Here is a 26449-nt window from a genome sequence, read left to right on the forward strand (position 1 = left end):
TTATGCAATTCTCCCCATTTATCCAGGCTTGGGACCAGCACTAGGAGTACACTGGCTTCTGGCCCCCTTGGGACCGGGTTTAGCCCAAACCTGGATTAAGGTTATCACTCAAAAAATTGAATTACATCAAATGCAACAATGACAATGTGGAAATACCAGCAAAGCCCCACATTGTACCTCTTTTCTTGATAAACTACCTTTTTAATTATTTATTTATTGTAATTTATTTTTCTTACTTTTGGTACAGATAATGTGAAAAGCCCTTGACTCTACTTGTTGTGTGAATGCAATATTTTAACTTCCCTTCTCACACACCAAACAAAATGGACTGAATTCAGAATGCTGCTATGTTGAAAGAATGCTTCGTTTCGAAGAAGATTCATCTGTGAAAAGTGTCTCTCATCTCTGTACTTTTCTTCCATTTATCACTTTGGAGGGACCAGTTCAGCCTTTTTCAAAACAGATTAGAGCGGTCAAACAGATGTCACGAGTAGTAAACGCTACATAGCAGAAACCATTATTTTGCACGCGATAACGTTGTCAATTATAGGAAGTCAAACTACTATAAAACCTCAGTAAGAGAGTCAAAACAACTTTTGATGCTTTTAGAAATTATAATGTTCTCTAATATGTCTTTTCTATGTGTCTCCCACCGAACTATCTCAACTTAAATGGTAGATAAAACGAATTTACCTTAGCCAGCCAACACTCATTACTTCTTTTGTCCTTCCTATCCAGTGCTATTTGTCTTGAGTCTCTTCCCACCCACTAAGCGCTCAAGAAGGAGGTAGATGTGATGATTACTTTGCAGCCCATGGTTCATACCTGGATGACACACTAGCAGTGCAGCCACATTCAGTTAAGCTAATGTCCTGTAAAATATTCTATTAATGCACTGCCACTATGCTCATTTTCTCTCTATTTACTCCTAATATTCTCTTTATTCTTTATTTATTTCACCCTCTCGTTCAACCCAATCTTTCTTCTCTTCTGCTGTCTTTCTCATTTCCTTTTTCTCTAAATGTTCTTTGTGTTTCTTTTTTCCCAGGCAATTCCCTATTTCATGCACACCCACACACACCGGCGGCTTCATATGGTTCTGCCCGTGTGCTTTCCAACGTGGGTCAATTTAATCAGATGCTGCTGAGTGCTGTGTTCAGTCACACATCCTAAGTGAGGTCACTGTGAAAAGAGTCCATTTGCATTAGATGGTCTGTGGTATCAAATTAGACACAGTTATACAAGGTATAGGTACTATTTTTATCAGGCTTCTTCGCCAGTCTTGGTGAGGGGTTTTTTTTCTTAATTTTTGCTAGAAAGAAGCAGAAAAACCAGCAAAGAGATAGCCAGACGGTGGTAAGGAATGAAAGCCCCCTAATGAATTCCATTTTCTATCCCATTTCTCATATAAAGAAACCAATTTCATTAAAGTTCCTCGTTTATATAAAATCAGCAAATCACAGCAAAGCATTTGACATGGTTTCCATGGTAGCACAGAAGGCCATGACCCAATTTTATGTCTGGCAGATCAGATATGAGATCGCTCAGTGCATGTGTGTTTATGTTGTTGTGTGTGCAGACGGGTGTGTGCACACAGACGAGAAGTTTTCCAGCGAGCAAACACAATCCTGCTTGCTTCTCAACTTTCTAGGGTTCTCGTACACACATGAACATACACACAGTAGTTTGTAGGTGTAGAAGTTTTTGTAGTTTTTTATTCCTTTTTTTGTTTTTATCCATTTTCTCTCTTTTGTTTGGTGCATTGGTCAACATACGTTTGGGTTTTATGTCATTTTGTCTTATAAAGTTGAGTTGCGTTGAGCACAGATGAACACAGATGTAATTGTTTACAAACAAAAGCACTTGTTTCTCAAATCTGATGGGCCAGATCAGGTCGGGTTCTCCGAGTATACCATTGGGTGCTTAAGGCAGCAACAAAATTGACATTGTTGTTTGTGTTACAAAAGTTTTGCTTTTCATTTTATTTTTTTGTACCAACCTGGAGTTACAGAGATCTCCTCTAATCTGGCTTCTCCTACCTGGCTGACCCATGTGACCCTAGCCCCCCGCCAGCATAGCTGAACAACAAACAAGGGTTGCAATCCTCAATGTATGAAAAAATGATGCAACAACAGGGATTTTTATTTCAGATAAGGTACAGGTAGGAGTGGAGACTCATCGCTGTTTATGTTTCCTGTTGGAAATCAAGCTTGGCTGCGGTTGGCACAGATTTAGCATCATTCTGCAGCAGGGAATAGTATTATCTTTTGATATGTTTGGAAAGAATGGATGTGATGTTAGCAACAGTAGACAGTTGTTTCCAGCCTGGGCACAGTTTGCATAAATATTCTTGTCCATTTGTGCAATAAAAGTGAAAATAATATCTGTACTTCTCAAATGCTCAAAAAGCACTCCATGAGAAAAGGAAATCAGCTGATTGACAAGTCCAAATAAAAAATGGCACATTTATTTTTCAATCCTCCAGCTTGCTATCTTGAATATCAATATTATACTTTAATTAGTACAGAAAACAATAAGTTAACCCCATGATTCAATAACTCATAGATCCACTTTCAGTAGCAATAACTTGAAGCATAATTTTCTATAAGATTTTCTCAGTCTTTTCAGCGTTTTGGAGCCACGTTGACTGGACTATAGCAGCACCTTGATCTTTTTCTTTTTCTTTTATAGATTTGCTGCTGTGCGCTGGATCATTATCCTGTTGTCTGACCTAATTTAGGTCAAGCTGTAAGACGGATGGCACATTTCACTCTACAATTATTTCGCGTACAAAGGAGTTCATGGTTGATAACTCCAAGGTGCAAAGGTCCTGTGGCTTAAAAACAAGCGTAAATGATCTGTCCACCGCTGTGTTTAACAGTTGGTATGAATTGTTTGTGCTGATATTTGGTATTTTTATTGTTGTGTGTTATTGTCCAATATCTCCATTTTGGTCCCATCTGTTCAAAGAATGTTGTTCCCGAACTCTTGTGGTTTGTTCAGATACAACTTTGCAAACCTAAACAACGTCACCATGTTTCTCTTAGAGATATGTCACCTTCTCCTGGTAATCATTCCAAACAAGACATATTTGGGTTTTTTTTTTTGTTATTGTGATACCATGAACATTTAGCATGCTAACCAAGGCCTATAGAGCGTGAGCTGTAGCTCTTTGTTTTTCTGAAGTTTCTCTGAGAGTAGTATGGTTTGACCTTGAAGTGAATTTGCCGGAACGTGACTGCGGGAAAGATTGTGGCATTGTGATAATGCACACCTGAATGCTCCAGATCAGCAGACTGTAAAAACGTCTACTTTTATAGAGGTGGTGACATTTGCTCAATTAATCAATGCATTTGATTAACAGCACCTGGCTACTATTTACCTTCTTAATTCCTGTGGAAGTGGTAAAGGTGCACTCTATTTATGGTCATGTGAAAACTTTCTTTGTCATATGACTGAAATTATAAAGTGGTTGCTAAATTTAGTAGAGCAATTAAATATATAAAGTGATTATGGAAGTGACTTACTTTAGGTTGCATTACAAGCCGCTGTTGCCCTTGTGAACAACGGCATGAGCCTAATGAGGCGTAACTTGCTGTGCACCACTCAGTTTTCGTAACTTCACATATGCGGTCCGGTTGGAGACATGAGTGTAAAAGAAGGTCAATCTTTAGCATAATTTCAGTAATATATCAGTGCAGGAGCTCAGAGAGTCAGAGAGATGAAGGTGCTGCAACAGCTTGAAAGGATAAGTTGTTTAGAGAAAAACTAAAAAAGTAAACACAAGAAAAAAGCGAACTGCAATCCTTTAATCCTTGCTACCTGTTTCTTCTATCCGTCAATCAGTGCTCACGCAGAATTAGTTTTTTCTAAATTGTGGCCCCTATTTATTCAGTGCAGTGATAATCAAGTGCCAGTGTAAATTGTCACATGGCCGTGATGACTTTGCAGTTGGCAACAACCAATGCACTAACCACAAACAAGGTTTAAGAGGAAAAGGATGTAGAGGAAGGAGAGGAGGGTGAGAAAGAATAATAACAAGCCAACAGTCATTTCCGTCATTCCAGAATTGCAAGACAGCCACATAATGGGGTGAAAGGACTGGCATCACATGATTTGCTGTAGCATGTAATGGTGAATACTTTTTCTTCTGTACATATGGAAAAAAAAACAATGCTTGGTTTTGAGCACAAATAAGTCTTTTTTTAAGCAGCTGCTATTGTTGCTGACAGTTTACTGCTGAGACAAAAGGATGGGAGGTTTTGAGAAAACCACAGTGATCTTCAGGTTTAGCCCTTCGTTTCAGTGTTATGGAGGTGGTTCATAGAGAGGGTTATCTTAGCCTCCTGAGCACTCAATTTGAAGACACTCTAAAGTTTTTTTTATCTTTCTCTAATGAGCTGCAAAGAAAACTTTAGATCCCTAGGCAACTTTAACTGCATTTTTTTTCCTGTTGGCCACAAGCAATTATAAAGCAATTTTTACAAGGCTTAGGTGCCTGAAAATAGCACCTAAGCCTTGTACTTGTTGACCTTATATTAAAGTTACAGATAAACAACGCAAACTTAGTGTTTTTAGGTCTTTTTTAACAAGCAAAGTAGTCTGTTCATTTAATGGAACATGAAATGGTAATGATATGTCAGTACCTGTTGGCCAAAAGATTTTAAATGCTCACACACATATACTGTTTTCTTTTTTTTTAATACCGTACTTTTGTTTTCTACCTCACCTGCTCACACCCACTACTCTTTTGGCTAGTTGCAGCTGTGTTGCTGTACAGTTTGTCCATTCTGTTTTTCATCCCTTCATATTTTTCTAACATAATACTTCGATCATCTTGGTAAAATATGCTGTTCTACTGCCAGAAGACCTGTCAGTGTTTGTGGCTGACCTTTCTCGTGTGAGCACACTCCTTGGGTTTACTTTTCGAGCTAATAACCACCTTCGTGTAACTGCTCAATATGATGTCCTGTTGTTTGGGTGAGTTGGACTTGGTTCGTAGCACAGAGCCCTGGTCGTTATGTACCATCATCTGTTGAAAGGGCAGATGCCAAGTGAGATGTGTTATTAGTATGGTAATGGGTCACTTGAATTTTTTTGGAGCTGTACAAATGGAGTCAAGCGGATACATTGTGATTCATTTTTTCATGTAGTTGTTTTTTTTTTCACTTTTATTTATTTATTTTTTCATTTTTTGCCTCCTCTCTGTTTAAATATTTCCCGTAAACTAAAACAGGTCCTTTATGGTTAACGACATGAGAACATCACCAAATATAACAAGGAGCACATTAGACCAACGCTCAAGTTATTCATCAGCTGTTCACCACTAATACAAACATCCCTGTTTGATTTTCATTGACGGTTTCACCCACAAACAACAAATAACAGCACATTTTGTGACATTTCCAAGTTTATCATTTCTCATGTAATGTGCCTTCTCAGACCTCATGGCTTAATTTTTGTTTTTGCAGATAATAAGCCCAACTTAAATTTCTACAGCTCACTGATACCATTTAAATGGTCTTTTCTTCCTGTTCGTACTGTATTTCTCTCTCTTTGTTTTCGCTTTCCAGTAGTTTTCTCAAAAAACAAAAAACAAAAAAAAAAATGTTTTCTCATTCCCAAATTACTTCACCACCCACCGATGATTGTGTTAAATTAATCGAGCTTATTTCATTTTGCCATCTGTCTTATTAAAATGTTTACTTTTTTAAAAAAATTTGATGTTTTTTTTTTTAAATTAATTCCAGGCTGAGAAAAGCAATTAAATCATTAAAACATTTGTTGTTTTCTTGTTTCTTCCTGAAGTCTGTCTGTTATGTTTTGCGTTCGCAGACAGTCTTCAGTTTTCCAGGTAGAGTAGCCCCACTAATTGCCCCCCCCTCCCCCCCATGTCGCTCTCTTCCTCTCTGGCTCTATGTTATTCTCCACGTAATTGCCCTTGACTTTGTCTACATCCGCCATATAATTTCCAGGTATATATTTAATTGAGAACATGAAGAAAAACTGAGGGTTCCGTCGGAATTGTTCCTGCTTCCTTTTCATTTATTAATCATTTTGGACCAAACGGTTTCTCTGTCTGTTTCTGTTTAACTCCAGAGGTAATTGAATTCTACTTTTTACATCCTGAAGCTCTGGATGCTGCATCTGTCTCTCGAGCCAAAGGATTATTAAACCTGCTTTTATTTTATTTCAGGAACATTGTTGGTGGACAACATGCACATCAACGGTGTGGCTGAGGGTCCGCATCGAACCATCTCTCTGTCCCTGAGGGACAACAACGATCGCTGGGTCATTCTTAACCCTTCCAAACAAGCCCTCTACCTAAACAGCACAGGACGGGTTCTGGACAGAGATGTAAGATTTATTCTAGCTTTTCTTCAGTCACGTTCACTCATTGTGCTGTATGCCAAACTAAAAGTAAAATTGCTGCTTCAGCAAATGCAGTTTTTGCTCCTAGTTTTTCTTTATTTCGATTGACCCCAGGAGACGTAAACAATGGAAGTACATTTACATTTCTATAGCTTTTATTTATTTCTTTTTGTATGTTTTTTACTTTAGCCATCATGTGCTGTTGTGAGAAATTTAGCAGCTCTTTTTGCCTCTGAGTAAACATTCATCATCCTGTTCTAAAGTAATCCAGCTCTTGTTTTTGACTGTGTGATTTGGCACAAAAAGTAAATACAATACACAAAGTCTTTGTGTAGTCTTTTTTTTCTAACATCTTTTTTTTCTCCTCAAGATAAATATACTTGATTTAAAATTGCACATTTAACATTTTAAGAACCTCTTTCTCCTCCTGTGTTTCCTCTTTTCCAGCCCCCCTCGTACATTCACTCCATCGTGGTTCAGGTTCAGTGTACCAATGAGCTGATAGGCACTGTGATTTTACACGAGGTCCGCATCGTTGTTCGAGACCGCAACGACAACGCGCCCCGTTTCCAGCAGCCGAGATACTACATCGCCGTGAATGAGGTAAAAACCCGGTCGCGCACAAAAACGTGCACCATCTCTGTCTGTGAAGTAAAGCTAAGTCAAAAGAAAGAAATAATAAATAAAGCCATTCATTAAACCGACCTGCACAGCTGCTGCTGTTGTGAAAGTATTAATCAAAGTCATCGATTTGAGTTTGAGAGCCGAGTGTGTTTGTAAGGGGGGGCTACAGCTCACTCATACATGAATACAACATATCAAGTGTACTGTACACTAAGCCTTTCCACTGCTGTTCTTTCAGTCATTCCCTTTTATATATTCTATAGAAAAAATGCAGCAGTGCACATTGTCTGGCTTTTTGTGTTCGTTTTTGCTGTCTTACCAAAGTTGAAGGGCAAGGTAGTGAACAGTAATGAAAAAAAATCTCAGTTCTTGGGCAGCTATATGAGCGATCTATATCTGTTATTGTGGGGTTTCCAAAATAATCTTTATGATGCCAATCCCACAGTTAGTTTGTTCTCCAGAGTCTGTAGAAGCAAAAATGTAACTAGAGGAGGTTCAAACTTAAGCTGGACAAGGATACATGTAGCCGGCTGCCAGCACAGACCTAGCAGTCCCGGTAGAATATCTCATTATACAGTCTTCCACAGCCTGTCCAACTCAATCTGTCTTCTCAGTCTCTCCCTTTCTTTCTCTTGGCCTCTCCTCTGTTTTTGCAGAACACCTCTCCCTCCCTCCCTGGCTCTCACACATATACACACTCACATGCCCCCTCACCACTCCCACCTCTTCATTATGTCACCTTTTCTCAACCTTTCCCACCTTGTCGTTGCCACACTATATAAATTTCTGGTTGTCGCCGATTCTTGTTCCCACCCCATCACCTCCTACGCATTTCCACTTCCTCATTACTCCTACTATAATAGTTTCCTCCATTCACTACCAAGGTTCACAATACAATTAAGAAGATGCACTGTAAAAAAAAATATGATCCCTGTGGAAGGCCAAGGTAAATTCATTCTATTTTGCAGTAGTAAGTTAAAAAATGAAAACATTAATTCAGATGTGGGTAGTAATTTAAAAGTAGTAGCACATTTATTGGGATCTGAGTAGAAGTGGGCTCACTCGGTGGACAACTATTTTCTAATTCACTTCTATTGGCCCCAGAACTCAGACAAAAGCAGTAAATTTGAAATCAAAAGGTGTTCATCCACTTTCATCTGAAATCTTATAATCTAGTCTTCTTCTTTGCCGTCTATTTCTAAGAAATACTGACTACAAGCAAGTGAGTCCGACTTATAAGATAGACAGAGGATATATTGTTATTTATAAGGATGTCTAGGACACAATTTATGAGTTCAGTGAGTATTTTTTCTGAGTACAAGGTGATCACTGTGGCTGATTTCATGAGCTGGCACCGGTGCTTGAGTCTGGAGTTGCTTCATTACAGCTGTATCCAGAAGTGGCAAAGTGACAGCATGAGACATTCTGAAGACCATTGTGAGATCAGTGGGAGGCAAAGATAACCCTGTTGAGGGAAATGATGTAACAAATCATTGGTGCAACAGCTAAATTAAAGTTAATCGCGGATGCTTCCAGTGCTGTCTGGAGATTAAACTTCTGCTTTGACACGTAATCACAGATCCCTTGGCACATGGATCGAAAAATATAGCACAGCAATACATATATTGGCAAAGCGCGTCTCTTCTATGCACGGTGGCAAGTGTGCCTCTTCCACCCTAAAAATTTCTCTCAGATAAATGAAATCAAAATGAATGCCGTTCTTTTTGAATGCCTTATCTGTTCTCTGTATGAAAGTAAGCTATCTTTTTCTGACTGTGACATTGAATTTAAAGGAAAATACTGGCTCACAGATCAGTGAGTTTTTGTAAACAACTGCAACAAGCTATTTTACAGTATTGTACAAAAATCTTTAGCTGCCACTCATTATTTAAATATTTTGGTGGGAAAATGGGAAGTACGTGTAGTTATTTACTGAAACATGCAAACATGCAGTGCATAAGTACACAGTATATGAGGACGATGAGTTTAAAGGAGCTGTAAGGTGAATATTTAGTATGACCACCTTTATTTTTCAACAAGTCTGAACTCGATTAGAGAAGCTTTTTTGTCATTTCTTAGTCTTAGTCTTCAGGAATAGTTCTCTAGGCATCTTGAGGGACATTCAGAGCTCTTCTTTGGATGTTGGCTGCCTTTTGTCCTGTTCTCTGTCAAGATGATCCACACTGCTGCAATAATGTTGTTGTCCGAGCATCTCTCAGGTCCTGTGTCAGGTCTCCCCCCCCCAACCGTTTCTGTATTTTCCTGTTTCTCAAGGACATGACTTTCAGATGCTGGTAATCTGCATGACTTTTTTTTAAGCCTGTCACGTCTTCTTTTGTCCTCCATTAGTCCAGTTTGCTCAGTCTTTTTTAAGGACACTGCACACCATGTGAAGATACCACTATGACAAGTTTTCAACAATTTGGGAATCCTGTTGGTGCTGAAAAATACTATTTTATGTTTGTCAAACTGTTTCTCTTTGGCAATTTTTCAAGCCTGATTTGACCCAGGCTTGAAAAACCACCAAAAAATATTTTAAGCATATTAGGAACTAATTAATAGTTCATACATCTAAGATTTTATTGTACTTTCATTACTGTACTGTATGCCATTCAGGTCACGAGACTTAAAGTTGATTAGATTGTGTAAACAAGTTATAGACAGAAAATCCTATCAATGTCATGCCATATACTTACTAAATAAAATATATTAAGTTTTGATAATGTAATATGTTACTCAGATGGATATTTAGTAAATAAGATTCTCCATGATGCTGCTCTCCCATGTTTAAGGGGATTTGTCCAGCCTTGCTCTCAGTAAATGAGCATAAGTTTGCGCAGTCAGCTTTTTCCTATAAATCAATTAAAACGTGTAATATGCTTAAAAACAATTTGAGCACTGGTGCAAGTTAATGTAGTTTCTCTCTGGATTTGAAACAATGGATTTTGACTGTTTAGTCTTGTGAGCATCAGTTTGTGATTTTTAGTTTATGATAACTTTCTTTTTTGTGTAATTATTGATTAACATTTTGATTTGTGTGGCTTTCCATTCGCTACCATACGTGCAGGTATTTGAGTTTGTGTATGTGTCTCCTCTGATAGACTTGAACTGGATCTCACTGTGTTTTAACCGATCCAGGGTCTGCAGATGGAAATGAGCTCGTACCTAAATGTGCTACAAAGCATATTTTCTCTTTATGTTCATCTAAATTGAAATAAATAAACAAACAAACAGCACAGTGTTGGTTGTTGCACTAAAGGTGTATAGAGAAAAATATTAAAACTCTCTTTTTCTGTTGTGTTTTCAGCTGACTCCAGTTGGAACGACTATCTTTTCTGGTTTCTCAGGAAACAATGGAGCAACAGACATTGATGACGGTCCCAATGGACAGATAGAGTACACCATCCAGTACAATCCGAGAGACCCGGTAGGTCATCCACTTGCCCACTGATCTCTGTCAACATGGTGTAGCATGGTTATAAATTCACTAGAGACCAAGCAGCAAAGCTGCATAAGCAGTTTTAGTGCTTCTGCCTCTTTATTCTTCCTCTTTCTTCTCTTTGACAATAGAGTATAAAGAAGTACTGATTTAAAATTTGATTGAGATCACAGTTAAGCACTTTTTACTTTTTCTTCTTGCCAAATCTGATCTTAGAAATCATATTTTAACCATCTGCTCCAGTTTCTAAAAACAAGTTACAAATTGGTTTCCTAATGCACACCAGCAAAATTAAGCAAAAGACAACCAACATCCAGAAAGGAGCACTTACAATTCCCTATTTACATCTTTATATAAAATATACATTATAGCAACATTAATGTAATAAAAAATAAAAAAAATATTAGAAATTTTATTTTGATGCTCAAAAACAGTAGCCTATAACATTAGATTCTCCTTATGCTTTACTTTCATCTCAGCCATAATTCATGTTAAAGGCTGTTTGGAGTAAATTACTTTTCACTGTCTCAGGGTTTAACTGAACTACCTGAGTTCAGTAGCAGACTGACTAAAGGCATTTACTGTTCAAAGATTAGTGATTATTGCTAAAGACTGCACAATTAATCTTCTTCATGAAGTCAGATGTAGCACCGTTTCTTATCTCTTTAAATGTTCACATCAGTGTTAATTTTGACACCAAATTTGTTTTAAGGAGTCTTTTGACTAAAACATCATTTAGTTTTAGTTATAATTTAGGCGTCTAAATTCTTTTATTTTTAGTCTAGTCTACTTTTATTCGAAGTTGATTTAATTGACCAAAAATTTTTGTGTGAAAGTTTGTCTGTGCCAGTGAGAGCTGCTAAATGTGTCAGTAGAGGATGTCAACTCATCTCCTCCTTGTGTGTTGACATTTTGTTACGTTTTCATGAGAAACAGGGAGCTCATACCTAGCGCTGGTCGATATACGGAATCATGAGTTTGTCCACGTAAGATGGTTAAAATGGCTTTATCGTAACCATTGAGTATAAATTGACATGTAAATATTGAGCAGTCGCCATGAGTTTTTCTTTTATCCTACGCACTGCGAATGCATCATTAACTCCGCCGTCACAGAAAAATTTTCTACCTGACACAATGCTGAGCATGCTGTTTATCTACTACCAGAAAAATATGGCGACAGGAGGAGTTTCGGGTAAGCGAGACTCGCTGGATTTTACATGGAGCTTGCAGAACAAGATGCAGTAATTTGAGTAATTTGCAAAATATGCCGCAAAACTATTGCCGCAAAAGGTATACCTCCATAATATTTCATGCTACTGCTATAGCAGTAGCATGAAATATTCCGCTAGCTGAAAAGTGCAAAATTAAGACTGTTTTAAACAGTTACAATTTTTATATGTTATAAGCACAAAAGAGCACCTTTTTAATATGAATTGTTTTATTTTGTGTCGTCAATTCTTGCTTCGTGTACTTTTTTGTTGCTATTATCTTTTTATGTTGAAGGCCTAGTGTTGACCACAGGAAGAGACTTACTGTGACAGTAACCTCTGTGTCAACTGATGATTAAAATGGTTTAAATAAAAAAATTCAATTCATTCAGATTTTTTTTGTTGTTGTTGTTTTCAAAATGGAAAAAATAATGAATAGTTAATTTGGATGAGTATACCAGTACGATGTTAGGAAATATATGGTTGAAAAAAACATTTGCTGTTGGAGATTCTTTAAACATATGGTGATATATATTGTGTATTATGATATAGCCCCCCCCAAAAAATCACAATATCAGATTTTCCTCAAATCGCCCAGCCCTACTCCTACCCTGTTTGTTGTAGACATCAAATTGTAGTGCACAAGGAGATTCTTCTGATTGGATGACTTCTGAACGCATCCTGCCTCACTATAAAACTTAATTAATTCTGATTTGAACTTGTCTCTCCATAATATTGTCATCTCGTTTTTGTCATCACGCATTTATTTAATTGTCTTGTTTTCATCAGAAAAAGGGTCTTTGACACAAACTAGTAAAAGAAATTAACACTTGTTCACATTAAGCTTTAGTAGAAACACTGAGATGTTATCTGTGCAGTTGAGAAAAGTTGATGCTGAATCTCAGCTCCTTTGAATAAATTCCTTATTTCTGTTTTTTGTTTTAGCAAATTGTTCTCAGTACTGTCTTCTTCTGGTTTATTTTTCTTTGAATGTCACCTATTTTATAAACATATTAGTCTTTATTTTTTTTTCTCTCATCATAATAATTTTAATGAATTATTATAAATATATATTACATGAATTATTTTTTTAAAAGTTTTGTATCATGTCAAGAAATCTAAAATATATTTATACTGAAATTGTCAGATTTATTGCTTAAACCAAACAAGTGTAATGCATGCCTTGTCAAAACTGTATTGAAAGAGAAAGAGTGAATGGCCGACCCTGGCTGCGACTCACTCTTGATGTGTGTAATGTATCTGTTTGTCTTTCAGACAGCTAACAGAACCTTTGACATCCCGCTGACACTGTTTGGCTCTGTAGTTCTCAGAGAAAGACTCAACTATGAGGATATAACAAGATACCTAGTCATCATACAAGCTAATGTAAGTTTTTTCAACATTTCTATTTGTGTATTATTATGTCGCACTTGGTTGGTTTTTTTTTTTAATCATATATTAAGTTAAAGCTCTTGAAGGGAACACCTTTCATGTGGACCTGTCATAAAGAATGGCTGAAGAAATCCATCCCTCATGGGTAGGAGTGTAGTCTGCTGTCTGGAGTGTTGTTTTATGTAAATTTGTATTATCATGGCAACATTAATGTTATGCAGCTTTTCTCACTATTTCTGTATTGTTGTGTGAGCCTTAAGGGATCTCTTAGAGCACCCCTAATTATCACTAATGTCTCTGTTAGCCTAATTGTTTTCCTTTTATTTCTGAGCTCTGTGTATGTTTTATTTATAAAGGTGGCTTATAGTGATTTTCACTCAATAAGCAAAGCACAGTTATGGAAAATTGTAGTTGAAGTTTGAAGGATGCTAAGCTGAAGCATGATAGAAAATTGTTTGTGTTGCTGATGGTGCCAAAAAAGTTTTTCTTATTGTGTCAAGAAAACCTTGCTTTCAAAAGCAGTTCTCAAGAAAGTATTCTGCAAAATATTCATATGTCTCAAGGCCCTGAAAGCACTATGGAGAGTCAGCAGTACACTGTAAGATTAATGTGTTTCTGGCCGCTTAACAGGGTGACATATCTACTGTTTGTCTGAATACAGTATTAAGAGTGTTTTAAGTAGCTTTGAAATTACTGTATATAAATTCCTAACAAAAGTTCAAGCTTAACTGAACCCATACAACCACAAAATAGAAAAGAAAAAAAAAATCCCTGGGAACATGGCTGACCATTTAAGCTGTACATATATTGCAGATAAAGTATATACACCTTGTGTGAAAACCTGTGGTCCGGTACGAAACGACTAACGGACTGGTACCGGTCCATGGCCCGCGGATTAGGGACCGCTGTTTTAGAGTCTGTGGTTTCAGTCTTTATGTTAAACTTGCTAACTGTGTCCACGTCATAGACTGTCCTCCTAGCTTATTCTCTGAGTCTGAAAACTGATTTGTCTTAAAACTGCATTATTTTTAATGGCCTCTAATAGTAAAAAGACTTCAGGTTGTAAAGAAGTCTGTAGAAAGATGAACCTCAGCTCTTTTGATCTGTAAACACTTTCCTGATGACTTCATGGCCTTGAACTGTGAAATGAAACCTGGCTCGGTTTCAGTTCACGTTAAATAACACATGAAGTTTCGTTTTGCAAAGTATGTTCGTTATTAGAGTCACAATAGACAATTATCCAGGGGTATAGTCAAGACTCGTCTATCACAAGTCATTAGCCGATGACTGCGCAGTGCTCTCAGTTTTAATTTTAGATCCATCTCTCTCTCGTCTTGTCCAGTTTCAAAACACCAAGATAGTGTTGGCAGAATTGCTTATCATGAGTCACTGCATGATGTCACAGCTTCTCGTCAAGCATAGCTTACAGTAATGAAGCCAGCAGGGGAAAACTCCTCTGTGAACTTGATGGAAATCTACTATTTTTTTTATGATTTTTTTTCAGTCTTTAAACTATAATCAGAGTTTAATCAGAGTTTATATTATTTCATATGTGTGTTATCTGATTTCTCTTTTTAGATGGTATCTTCAATCTTGCTCATTAAAGACGTTTCAGAAACTTTGTAAGCATACTTTTGAGGAGATCATTTCTTGGCAGAGGCCCCGGTTTCTTTCTTTTACTGTCGAGTAATTGGGAATATAATGTATTGCAATGATTTGATGTGATTAAGTAATATTAAAATGGGAACTTTGAGGAAACTTAATTAAGGGTTTATACCTGATATCTTGATTGTCTAGTGCTTAAGTTGTGCTACTTAGAAGAGTTTAATGGCAGAAAGCAGCTTTATCTGAACAGGTTTTGAGAGTGTTCCCTCATATACATACATAAAATGTGAAGCTGATGGAAATCTAGATGACTCACACATTGAATAGCAGATAATATCTCGTGGGTTTCTTCCTGTAAGTAAGATGTGGTGATCGCACCGACTGTTGAGTAGTTGAGGAGTTTAGTTAGTAGCCTTATTTGGCTATTTCTTGCGTTTTATCTTTTTTTTTTTCAACTGGACTGCAGATGAAAAGTAGATGTAAATATTAGAATTAAAATTGTAGAGAATAAAGATAATAAATGACCTAAGTAGACGGAAATGTTTGTGAGAATGCTTACTATCAGTCTCTCAGTAAGACTGTGTTTTTTGTGATTTACTTTTATGAGGGTTTCACTGAAACCCAGCGTAGGGTCTACTGGCCTTCTTTTGAGTTACAAGTCATGTGAACACATCTATTTTTCAATTTGTGTGTACCAAGGTCATACATTCTAGTGTTTCTTGTTTCAAAAGCTTCAAACCTTTCCACAATAGTAACATTCTCACTGAAAAGTAATTCTAAGATTCAGTTTTCGTCTTTGAGTTCAATGTGATTAACCACCATGTGAATTGGTCAATTGAAAAGAATGTATTTATTTAAACACCTCTTACATATATCCTTCCATTTTTAAATTAATACCTATATGATAATTATATTACCTGCAGAATATTTCCGAGTTCTAGAGTTTTAAACTACATTATTTAATTAACTTTTACCAAAAAAATTTAAATTTATGTGACTCCTCAGAGAGACATAAACAAAACGAAATCAACCTGTAATTCCAACACATGTGGGAGTTTTTGACTTTGAACAGAATACCAAATTCTGATGTATCAATACCATTTAGTTAGAAAATAATCAAAGCAAAATCTTCAAAACATTTTCACTGTAATTAACTGTAATCCCATAATAACCAGAAAGCATGTCATGAAATGCAGCAATGCTGTTTCATTTTTATGCAATCTTACAAAAAAAGGAAAAGGTGGGTTAGCAGTGCTACAACTTAGTCCAGCCAGTGGACCAATAAACAATTTTATTCATGCTATCAAAATATGAATAAAAAGTTTGGTTTTCAGGATTTTATTGATATGATTTTTTCTACTACTACTACTCGGGTATCTTGAAAGGCGTTATACAAATCTAAGTTATTATTGTTATTAAGTGTTATTATTTTCTCTTCTTAATTTTACATGGGTGAGACCAAATGTTGGAACTTAATTTATCCTTAGCATATATTTCTATTTAAGAAATGAGAAAATAGGCTTCTTTTTTGTCTAATAAAAATGTTAATGCCTTGCAAGGCTGAAACACCTGACAGATGTTGAACATCATTTCCTGTGTATAGTTTTGAATATTTTCGGTGAATCATACAGGAGCAGATGGGAGTGGGAGCAGTGCATGCTATACTTCCATATTTGTTATTCTACTTTACTGGAATTTATGTAATATGTTGCTGAATGTGTATTTTTGTGAAATTTTGGTCACCAAAGAGAGTCATGAAATACAGGGTGGGCCATTTATATGGATACACCGTAATAACATGGGAATGGTTGGTGATATTAAAGTCCTGATTGTGGCACAACAGTATATGTGAGGGGGCAAACTCCTCAAGATGGGTGGTGATCATGGTGGCCATTTAGAAGTCGGCCATCTTGGATACATCTAGGAAGAGGGCCATGTGACACATCAGACTTATTGGTAATGTCACAAGAAAAACAATGGAGTGCTTGGTTTCAACGTAACTTTATTACAAGTTTCTGACCACTTATAAAATGTGTTCAATGTTCTGCCCATTGCCTTGGAAGTTTCTGACCACTTATAAAATGTGTTCAATGTTCTGCCCATTGCCTTGGATTGTCAATGCAACCCTCTTCTCCCACTCTTCACACACTGATAGCAACACCGCAGGAGAAATGCCAGCACAGGCATCCAGTATCCGTAGTTTCAGGTGCTGCACATCTCATATCTTCACACCATAGACAATTGCCTTCAGATGACCCCAAAGATAAAAGTCTAAGGGGGTCAGATCGGGAGACCTTGGGCGCCATTCAACTGGCCCACGACGACCAATCCACTTTCCAGGAAACTGTTCATCTAGGAATGCTCGGACCTGGCACCCATAATGTGGTGGTGCATCATCTTGCTGGAAAAACTCAGAACGTGCCAGCTTCAGTGCATAAAGAGGGAAACACATCATCATGTAGCAATTTCAAATATCCAGTGGCCTTGAGGTTTCCATTGACTATCGTTGTACCCCATATACCACACCAAACCATCACTTTTGTTGTTCCAACAGTCATGGAGGGATCCATCCAATGTGTGTTAGTGTCAGACCAATAGCGGTGGTTTTGTTTGTTAACTTCACCATTCACATAAAAGTTTGCCTCATGACTGAACAAAATCTTCTGCGTGAACTGAGGGTCCTATTCCAATTTTTGTTTTGCCCATTCTGCAAATTCTGTGCGCCGATCTGGGTCATCCTCGTTGAGATGCTGCAGTAGCTGGAGTTTGTAAGGGTGCCATTTGTGAGTAGCTAATATCCGCCGAAGGGATGTTCGACTAATGCCACTCTCCAGTGACATGCGGCGAATGCTACGCTGTGGGCTCTTGCTGAATGAAGCTAGGACAACCACTGATGTTTCTTCATTAGTGACAGTTTTCTTGCGTCCACATTTTGGCAAATCCAACACTGAACCAGTTTTACGAAACTTAGCAAGCAGTTTGTTAACTGTAGCATGGGAGATGGGTGGTCTCGTAGGGTGTCTTGCATTGAAATCTGCTGCAATGACCCGGTTACTGCGTTCACCAGATATCAATACGATTTCGATCCGCTCCTCACGTGTTAACCTCTTCGGCATGTCAATGGCTGTGAACAAAGAGAAACTTGTAAATAATAATAATAAGAAGAAGAAAGTTACGTTGAAACCAAGCACACCATTGTTTTTCTTGTGACATTACCAATAAGCTTGATGTGTCACATGGCCCTCTTCCTATTGGAAAAATAAAAGTTGTATCCAAGATGGCCAACTTCTAAATGGCCACCATGGTCACCACCCATCTTGAGGAGTTTGCTCCCTCACATATACTAATGTGCCACAATCAGGACTTTAATATCACCAACCATTCCCATGTTATTACGGTGTATCCATATAAATGACCCACCCTGTAGATTACAGTATGGTGTATACACTTGCTAAACATATCAAATATATTGTTTCACCAGCCTACATGAACATGAATGCTGTGCATTAGATATAGAATATATCAGATAAAAACCAGCCTTTCTGTATTATTACATGTTTTTCTTGATCATATCCTGATCGCTTTTCATTCAAGACACAAAGATAAATGTAGCCACATATTTATGCATGATCACCAAAAAATCTGTCTGTCTGTCTAGGATCGAGCCCCTAATCCAAGTGACCGTCGAACAGCCACTACCACACTAACTGTGGATGTACTGGACGGTGATGATTTGGGTCCAATGTTTCTACCATGTACGCTTGTGGGAAACACCCGTGATTGTAGTCCCATCACGTATAAGGCTAATGTGCTTGAGTTGACTGAGCCGGTAAGTTTGTGTTTGTTCTGTACTTTGTTGTATTTGTGTGTACTGTGTGTACTTAGCTTTAAATTTTTGTAGCAATGTCCATTTGTGGATCACTTACTGTCTTCAATGGACAATGATAACATATATACACTCGCCGCCACTTTATTAAGTACACTGGTTCAGCTACTCATAACACAACATAGGCCAATCATATGGCAGTAAGTCAATGCATTTAGGCATCTAGACATTGTCAAGACAACCTGGTCAAGTTTGAACAGCAGCAGAATGGGGAAGACAGAGCATTGTTGATGCCAGTCGGACTAGTCTTAGTATTTCAGAAACTGCAAATCTCCTGGGATTTTTCTGAATTACCATTTCTTGATTTAGGTAATATCATAGAGAGTTACTTTAGTTACAACCTTTTAGTTCCCTAATTTCCAGTAAAATGAAACTCTGTTGGCAGATTGCAGATGGTTTAGAAACTTAGGGGAAACTGCAATTATTAACCACAGGGTATATTGATAGACTGCGTCACCATGGATATCTTCACTTTCTTGTCTTTGAGCTTTCAAATCAAGGTCTAATGCCAATTCAAGCCAGCAGTAAAGATAAACAGATGAAAAATGTATTTACTCACTTTGGCATTTAAAATGTAGCTCGTTTTGCCGCAAACTACAGACTATGTAATTAGAATAGGGGCTAAATTTTTCCGTACGCTCTAAAAAAAACATGCGATTTCATTCTGTATGTTAAGTCCTGCAGAACCCATTGTTAGTTTTTCATAAGCAATTAGAGCCATTTGAAAAGGAACCCTGATATTTTAATGATAAGACCTTGTCAAGTAATGTCTGCTGGGAGTTACAATTTGCATAAAAAAAGGATTTTACTGTGTCTATACAAATGACTAATGAGCATCATTGTATACAGGGAATGCCTTGGTTTTGTATTTTTTAAATACAAGTAGGTATTTTTTTCCTTTGATTATGGCAAAATTGTATGGCGGATGAAACTGCTATCCTAAAATATGTCATGTGTGGCCATCAAAGAGTTCTTGACAGTCAAAGTTTGTCTTTTATAGATCCGGCTAATACTCTTTTTTGTATGAACAAGTGTTTCAGGGCAGATTCTGCAACACTGTAGCCCATATTTATGTTTACACAGCTGTATGTACTTTTGCATTTGTATCTGTGGCATTTAGCTGATGCTATTATCTGGAGAAACTCACAGTACAACTTTGTAAACAAGGGGGGAAAAAGTTGCTTTAGGCAAAATCTTCAGCTATGACAAGTCAGCAGTGCATTCATCCCTTACAACACATATACACACACCTGCACACACCCTTGATGGTGACAAGCTAGCAGTGCGTTCATGCCTTAATGCCCCCCATTCACTGAAACACACATACATAAATCCAGTACCACAGCCGTGGACCGGACACCGTCTTCTTCATCTCTCTATTTTACACTGAGATAGTTGTCGCATGCACACACATGTGCTGACTCTGCTCCAGACAGGCTGAAGAAACTACTTCTCTGCCTCAAGATTTCTCTTTTCACCTCTCTCTCTCTCAGACACACACACACACAGACACACACACACACACACACAGTCTCTCTCTCTCTTTCCAGCCAGAGGAGACAGTTTTGGCTGGGAGGAAAAACAGGAGTAAATCAACTTTACAGCTTGTGGTTTTCAGAAGGAGTAAGTGTATGTGGACAAGGACAGGGTTTAAGATGGAGATGGGGGGTGGGGGGTTGGATCTGGTGGATGGGGAGAGGGGAGTGAAAGAGAAAGGGGGGGGGGAAGGGGCTAGGCAGAAACAAACTGTTTTTCCTGGGAGTTACAATTTGCATAAAATGAGGATTTTACTATACTGTCTATACAAATGACTAATGAGCATCATTGTATACAGGGAATGTCTTGGTTTTCTATTTTTGAAATACAAATAGCTGTTTTTTTTCCTTCGATTATGGCAAAATTGTATGGCGGATGAAACTGCTATCCTAAAATATGTCACAAAATGATACTATGTGTGGCCTTCAAAGTGTTCTTGACAGTCAAAGTTTATGTCTTTGATAGATCCAGCTATTACTCTCTTCTGTATGAACAAGTGTTACGGGGCAGATTCTGCAAATCTTGAGGGGTTTTGTGACTCTTGCTTACTCCAGACGCTTCGCTGATTTCAGTTTTTCAGATCTTATGCAATCACAGCAATAAAAATTGGAGTCAGTCAGATAAGCTGTGGTTGCTTGGCCTCATCTTTCTGTAAACTTTATATTCACTATTAATGAATTTCAGACTGCGTTCTCTCTTTACACAAGTTGGAAGCAGTGCAGAAGTCAAATTAAGGCTCATATTTAGGAAACGTATTTGACTGCAAGCACCCACATGATCATCATTAAGGAAAATCATTAAGAAATCAATTTCACAACAGATTACCTTGGGCAAATGACTGCCATGTATTTACTGCTATGACAGGTCAGAATGAAAAAGGTCCTTCATATAGAGCTGTCCTCTAAAGAATACCGCCTTATTCATCTTCTTTAGGCTGCTCCCACCACAGAGCATCATTTCATCTCACCCTCCTTTGTCACACCAAATGTCCCCCTTCACTACATCATGCAGTGATGTAGTGAAGGGGGACATGCAGCTTGTTGTTGAAGGAGGACACTACATCTGTGATCCGTGATCATCCTCTTTGCCATTCTAGTAACTCTGTACTCACCATGCTTTGTCCAGTATATCCACTACCCCTCCTCTCCACATGTCCAAACCAACTTTGTCCTCAAACTGCTCACCCTGAGCCGTCCCTCTGATACACTCATGTCTAATCCCGTGCATCTTGGTAGCTCCAATTGAAAACCGTAACATCTTTAGCTCTGCCACCTCCACTCTGGCCTCCTGTCTTTTTTTAGTGCCGCTGTCTCTAAGCCATACATCATAGCAGGTCTCACTACCATCTTGTAAATCTTCCCTTTCACTCTTGCTGCTATCCTTCTGTCACAAATCACCCCTGACACTCATCTCCACCCATTCCACCCTGCCTGGATTCTCTTCACCTACGTTGTGTACTGTCCGTCCATTCAAAACAATGGAGAAGGGCATTGTCCATGATGAGTTTAAATACCCCAGCTACAGTATTTAAACAAATCTATTTTTAGTATCTCTACACCTTACGAGTGCACCTTTCCTCTTGTTTCTCTCTCATTCACACAATTCTGTCTCAATTCCACAAACTTTTTATGAGAATACACCAAAGTCGTTTGTGTCTTGTATCTGCCTCCCGACTGTCAAAAAACCCCATGAATAAAGAAATTGTATTTATTTATTTTTGTCATGAGATGCATTGAAAGAGAAAGTAATGTAGTTTCCTTATCACAGATATCCGGAAAATTGTATATCTTTTGTATTTCTCTATGGAAATTTAAAAGACATGAGCACTGGCAAAAAGAATATAACAAAAGATGTCTCTGAGTTATGAAAGGTAAGGGAGAAATAAAGCAGTTTTGGAGATTACTTCCTTCCTTACTTGGAATTCAAATTTGCTGGAATGGGTTTGACTTTATTTTTTTTATTTTGTTAATTCAGTTCATAATTTTAAAGTTCTTTTTTGTGCAAAACATAACAAATAACTGCTGTAATTGTACATTTTTATTCATTTTTCAAGGTAGTTCATTTTTCATTAAAAGTCAAGCATTGCTTTTGCAAAGCAGGCTTAAGCCTTTATATATTTCCTTTGTCCACAAGTTAGTCAAAGTATGAGTGTCTCTGTAACTGAGGCCTTCTAGGAAGATTTGTCTGTATTAATCAACCCCTGTGGTCTAGGTTAATACAGTATAATTGTCAGTTCTGGCCTTTGCTTAAAGATGAAAAAATAGTTCAATGACATATTCTTGGAATAAATAAGTGCAAAATCTCTTTTCCTCATAACCCATGATTTGGCTGGCATGACAGCAGTGTAGATGAATATCTACTTCCAGCTTTCAGAATAATGAGAACTTTGACTGTTTGAATGACACACACTATATTAAATTTGCATGTTATATTTTCTGTTTCTGATTTGCTTCTAATGCACTGTGCAGAGATTCTTCTTCTTATGGTTACACTTCGACACTGAAACACTGAAATCACTGAACCAACAGTGCTCTTTTATGCCTTACAGTATCACTATTTTGGTCAAATTTAATCATTTCTCTTGAAAGAAATTACAGCAGCTATAAGGCTTCCTCCCTCTCTCTGATTGGTGTTTATATACATGGTAATACACAATATTATATGCACTCACATACATTTAAATGATCAGTGCAATGCTTAAACTGTGCTTTTTTTCCCCATCGGTTGCCTTTGGTGCCTTTACTACCAGTGTCGCAGTTTGGCTAGATGAATGAGCAGACTGTATGCTTTGACAGTGGCAGCTGCTCTGCACATTTCAAAATTACCAAGGAGAAAGGAGCAATTTGAATTTCACCAAAAGTCTTAGAACTGAAGAAAGCTTCCATAAACATCATTATCAAATCCATCCAGAGTGAAAAAAACAGGAACAGCTTGCAGAAACTGAAGAGAAGGGTAAAGGGTTATGCTGTGCAACAGTTTTTCGTGAAACACTCAAAGGTTTAACCTGAAGAATTGATCATCATTAAGTTACTGGATGGTATTTTTATGCTAACAGCAGGTCTCCTGTTGGTTTGGAGGCGAAGAACTGAGGAGGTGCAGGGAGATAGGTGAAGCTATAGAAAGAATGGAACGACAGCAACAAGCTGCTGTTCCTGGTACAAGAAAATTGGGGAGGCGAGGCGAGGGGAGGAATGAGCGAGGAGGAGAGAAAAGGCACCGTAATAGTTTGAGTCCTAATCAGGCTGATGAGAGATGACAACCTCAGAGCCTTGGAGCCAGGATAACTATTCTCTATCTGTGCCTTTCTTCCTCACACACACACACCAAGATGCTGGTCATTATGCCGAGGAGTTGGCTGTCAGGCCATGTTCACACATACACTTCAAAAACACTGCCACCTCTGCAGCTCAGTATTTCATAGCTGTAAGGGCTAAACCTGATTATTGAATGGAACAGTAAACATCTCACCCGAGACTTGACCAATAATTTAGTTTGTCATTAAATCATACTGCAATTGACTGGCAACAAGATGCATGATGCAAAGAATACAGTACTCTGTCTGTAATAACAGTATTTTTTTTGTTGTTGTTGTTTTTTTTTCTGCACTGACACACTGTGCTTCCTTCTGCAAATTCACATCTGTTACTTGTCCACATATAGTTATATGGGCGTGTGACAAGTTCCCGTTGCACCATAAAGTCTTGCCATGCACTTTTGTGTAGCTCGGTATCCAGCACAAAGCTTCTTCTGACCACCAAATGCCCTCCAAGATTTTTTCCCCCCTCTATTGATCGCCTCGCTGCTCCCTGGATCAGACACCTGCCTGCACAGCGGCTGCCCATTTGCTCATTAGTTCCTCAGCATATACGCATATATACATGCACATATATGTAAATACATATATATAAACACTACCAGTCACAAGTTTGGACACTTTTTCTCATTATTTATTTATTTTTTTCACATTTGTTACATTGTAGATACATACTGAAGACATCAACAATATGAAGCAAGATACACTGAATTATGTAAAAATTATAAATAGCTCTAAATATGTCTTATATTTCAGATTCCTCAAAGTAGCCAACTTTTGCTTTGTTGACAGCGCTGCGTGATGTAGTCACCTGAAATAGTTTTCACTTCACAGGTGTGACTTGTCAGGGTTCATTTGGGGAATCTCTTGCCTTTTTAGTGTGGTTGGGACCATCAGTTGTGTTGTGCAGAAGTCATAGCTGACAGTCCTATTTGACAACTATTAGAATTCATATTATGGCAAGAACCAATTAGCTAAGTAAAGAGAAACGACAGTCCATCGTTACTTTAAGAGCTGAAGGTCAGTCAGTCCAGAAAATTGCTAAAACTTTGAATGTGACGAAACTGGCTGACATGAGGGGACCGCCCCAGGAAAGGAAGACCAAGAGTCACCTCTGCTGCTGAAGATAAATTCATCTGAGTCACCGGCCTCAGAAATCACAAGTTAACAGCACCTCAAATTAGAGCCCAGATAAATGCTACACAGAGTTCCAGTAGCAGACACATCTCTACATGAGCTGTTCAGAGGAGACTGTGTGAATCAGGCCTTTATGGTCAAACAACTGCTAAGAAACCACGACTAAGGAAATGCAACAAGCAGAAGAGATTTGTTTGGGCCAAGAAACACAGGGAATGAACTTAGTGGAAATCTGTGTTTTGGTCTGATGAGTCCAATTTGAGATCTTTGGTTCCACCTGCTGTGTCTTTGTGCAACGCAGAAAAGGTAAATGGATGCTTGCTACATGCATGGTTCCCACTGTGAACCATGGAGGAGGAGGTGTGATGGTGTGGGGGTGCTTTGCTGGTGACACTGTTGGGGATTTATTCAAAATTCAAGGCACACTAAACCAGCATCCTGTAGCGACATGCCATCCCATCTGGTTTGCGTTTAGATGGACCATCATTAATTTTTCAACAGGACAATGACCCCAAACACACCTCCAGGCTACGTAAGGGCTGTTTGACCAAGAAGGAGAGTGATGGAGTGCTGCGCCAGTCACCTGAACTAAACCCAGTCGAGATGGTTTGGGATGAGATGGACCACAGAGTGAAGGCAAAATGGTCAACAAGTGCTCAGCATCTCTGGGAACTCCTTCAAGACTGTTGGAAAACCATTTCAGACGACTACCTCATGAAGCTCATCAAGAGAATGCCAAGAGTGTGCAAAGCAGTAATCAAAGCAAAGGGTGGCTTTTTTGAAGAATCTAACATCTAAAACTTTTTTCAAGTCATTTCACACTTTTTTTTATTTACTACATAATTACATATGTGCTCATTCATAGTTTTGATGCCTTCAGTGAGAATTTACAATGTAAATAGTCATGAAAATGAAGAAAAAATATGAGGTGTGTCCAAACTTTTGACTTTTCAAGAGCAAAGCAGGTAAATAGCTTTCAGTATTACCTGCAGCTTGAATTGCTGTTTTGATCTTTTTTTGACCCCCAGCTTGGCCCAGTTATATCAGACGAAACCAAATACTCAAATAATTCTTAAGTTTATAACTAAGCTTAAGAGTGGCAGTAGCCAACAATTGATCTTCATGGAGTAACCCCAGTTTTGCCCAGTCCAGCCGAAGATGAAAGAGGCAGAAAAACTACTATATTTAAAAGTTGTAAGAATATCACATGGTATAGAAGCCAAATCAATCACATTACTGAGCAGTTTTTCTTAATGGTTTAAAAGTATTCGTGTGTATAAATTGGCTGTGGCGATTAATGGACTTTATTATTTTATTAATTTCCAAAATCGTTAGTTGCTTAACTTAAATACTAAACAGCAATTCAGTGACAGTGCCAGAGCCCTGACACTTCTAAGTAAATTTGATTTTGACCGTTTAAAATTTAATTTGGACCGTCTCTTAAAATTAATAGACATAAGTGATGGATCACTTTATAATAAAGCAATGCAATAAAAAAGCCTTGATTAAAAAAAAAAATCATAAAGCCAGAGATCTCTGACTGAGCTGATGTGTGTTTATAAAGTCAGAAGCCCTGCTTTAAAATCAGGTTGTGGTCAAGTAGTCTTTTCTGTTTAGGAAAGTTCCTAATTGAGTGAAATGACCCAGTATAAAGTATGAGCTTATATAACTTTCTAAATTCTACAAAAAAAAAATCATCAGTTTTGCTGGTTTGGGCTTAGCTGACGTGGACTGACTCAAGAATTTCTTCATGCTTTTTTACCAGCTAGTCAGTTAATAAGCCAAGCCATGCAGCGGCATGAAGAGCTTAAATAGAAGTGAGTGACTTCCCTGGAGATGCGTCACAATCATATCAAAGTTTGTGTATGCCCGTAGATAATGTGGCGGGAGTGATGGAGTAATTGACAGCATGAATGATAAATTATTTACAGTGTCAC

General features: G+C 37.9%; 1 protein-coding gene across 1 annotated transcript in view; it reads left to right on the forward strand.

The window, feature by feature from the left end:
• Nucleotides 1-26449, forward strand: part of LOC102780475 (protocadherin-15-like) — a 213590-nt gene that overhangs the window by 49506 nt on the left and 137635 nt on the right. Inside the window, exons 5-9 of the mRNA XM_087844645.1 lie at nucleotides 6197-6357; nucleotides 6820-6975; nucleotides 10304-10423; nucleotides 12919-13029; nucleotides 18299-18469. Coding sequence (XP_087700771.1) covers nucleotides 6197-6357; nucleotides 6820-6975; nucleotides 10304-10423; nucleotides 12919-13029; nucleotides 18299-18469 — 719 coding nt within the window. The remainder of the gene's footprint in view (nucleotides 1-6196; nucleotides 6358-6819; nucleotides 6976-10303; nucleotides 10424-12918; nucleotides 13030-18298; nucleotides 18470-26449) is intronic.

Source organism: Neolamprologus brichardi, chromosome 8 (assembly GCF_056152115.1).
Source record: "Neolamprologus brichardi isolate AB-2024 chromosome 8, ASM5615211v1, whole genome shotgun sequence".
In the NCBI taxonomy this organism is placed as follows: domain Eukaryota; kingdom Metazoa; phylum Chordata; class Actinopteri; order Cichliformes; family Cichlidae; genus Neolamprologus; species Neolamprologus brichardi.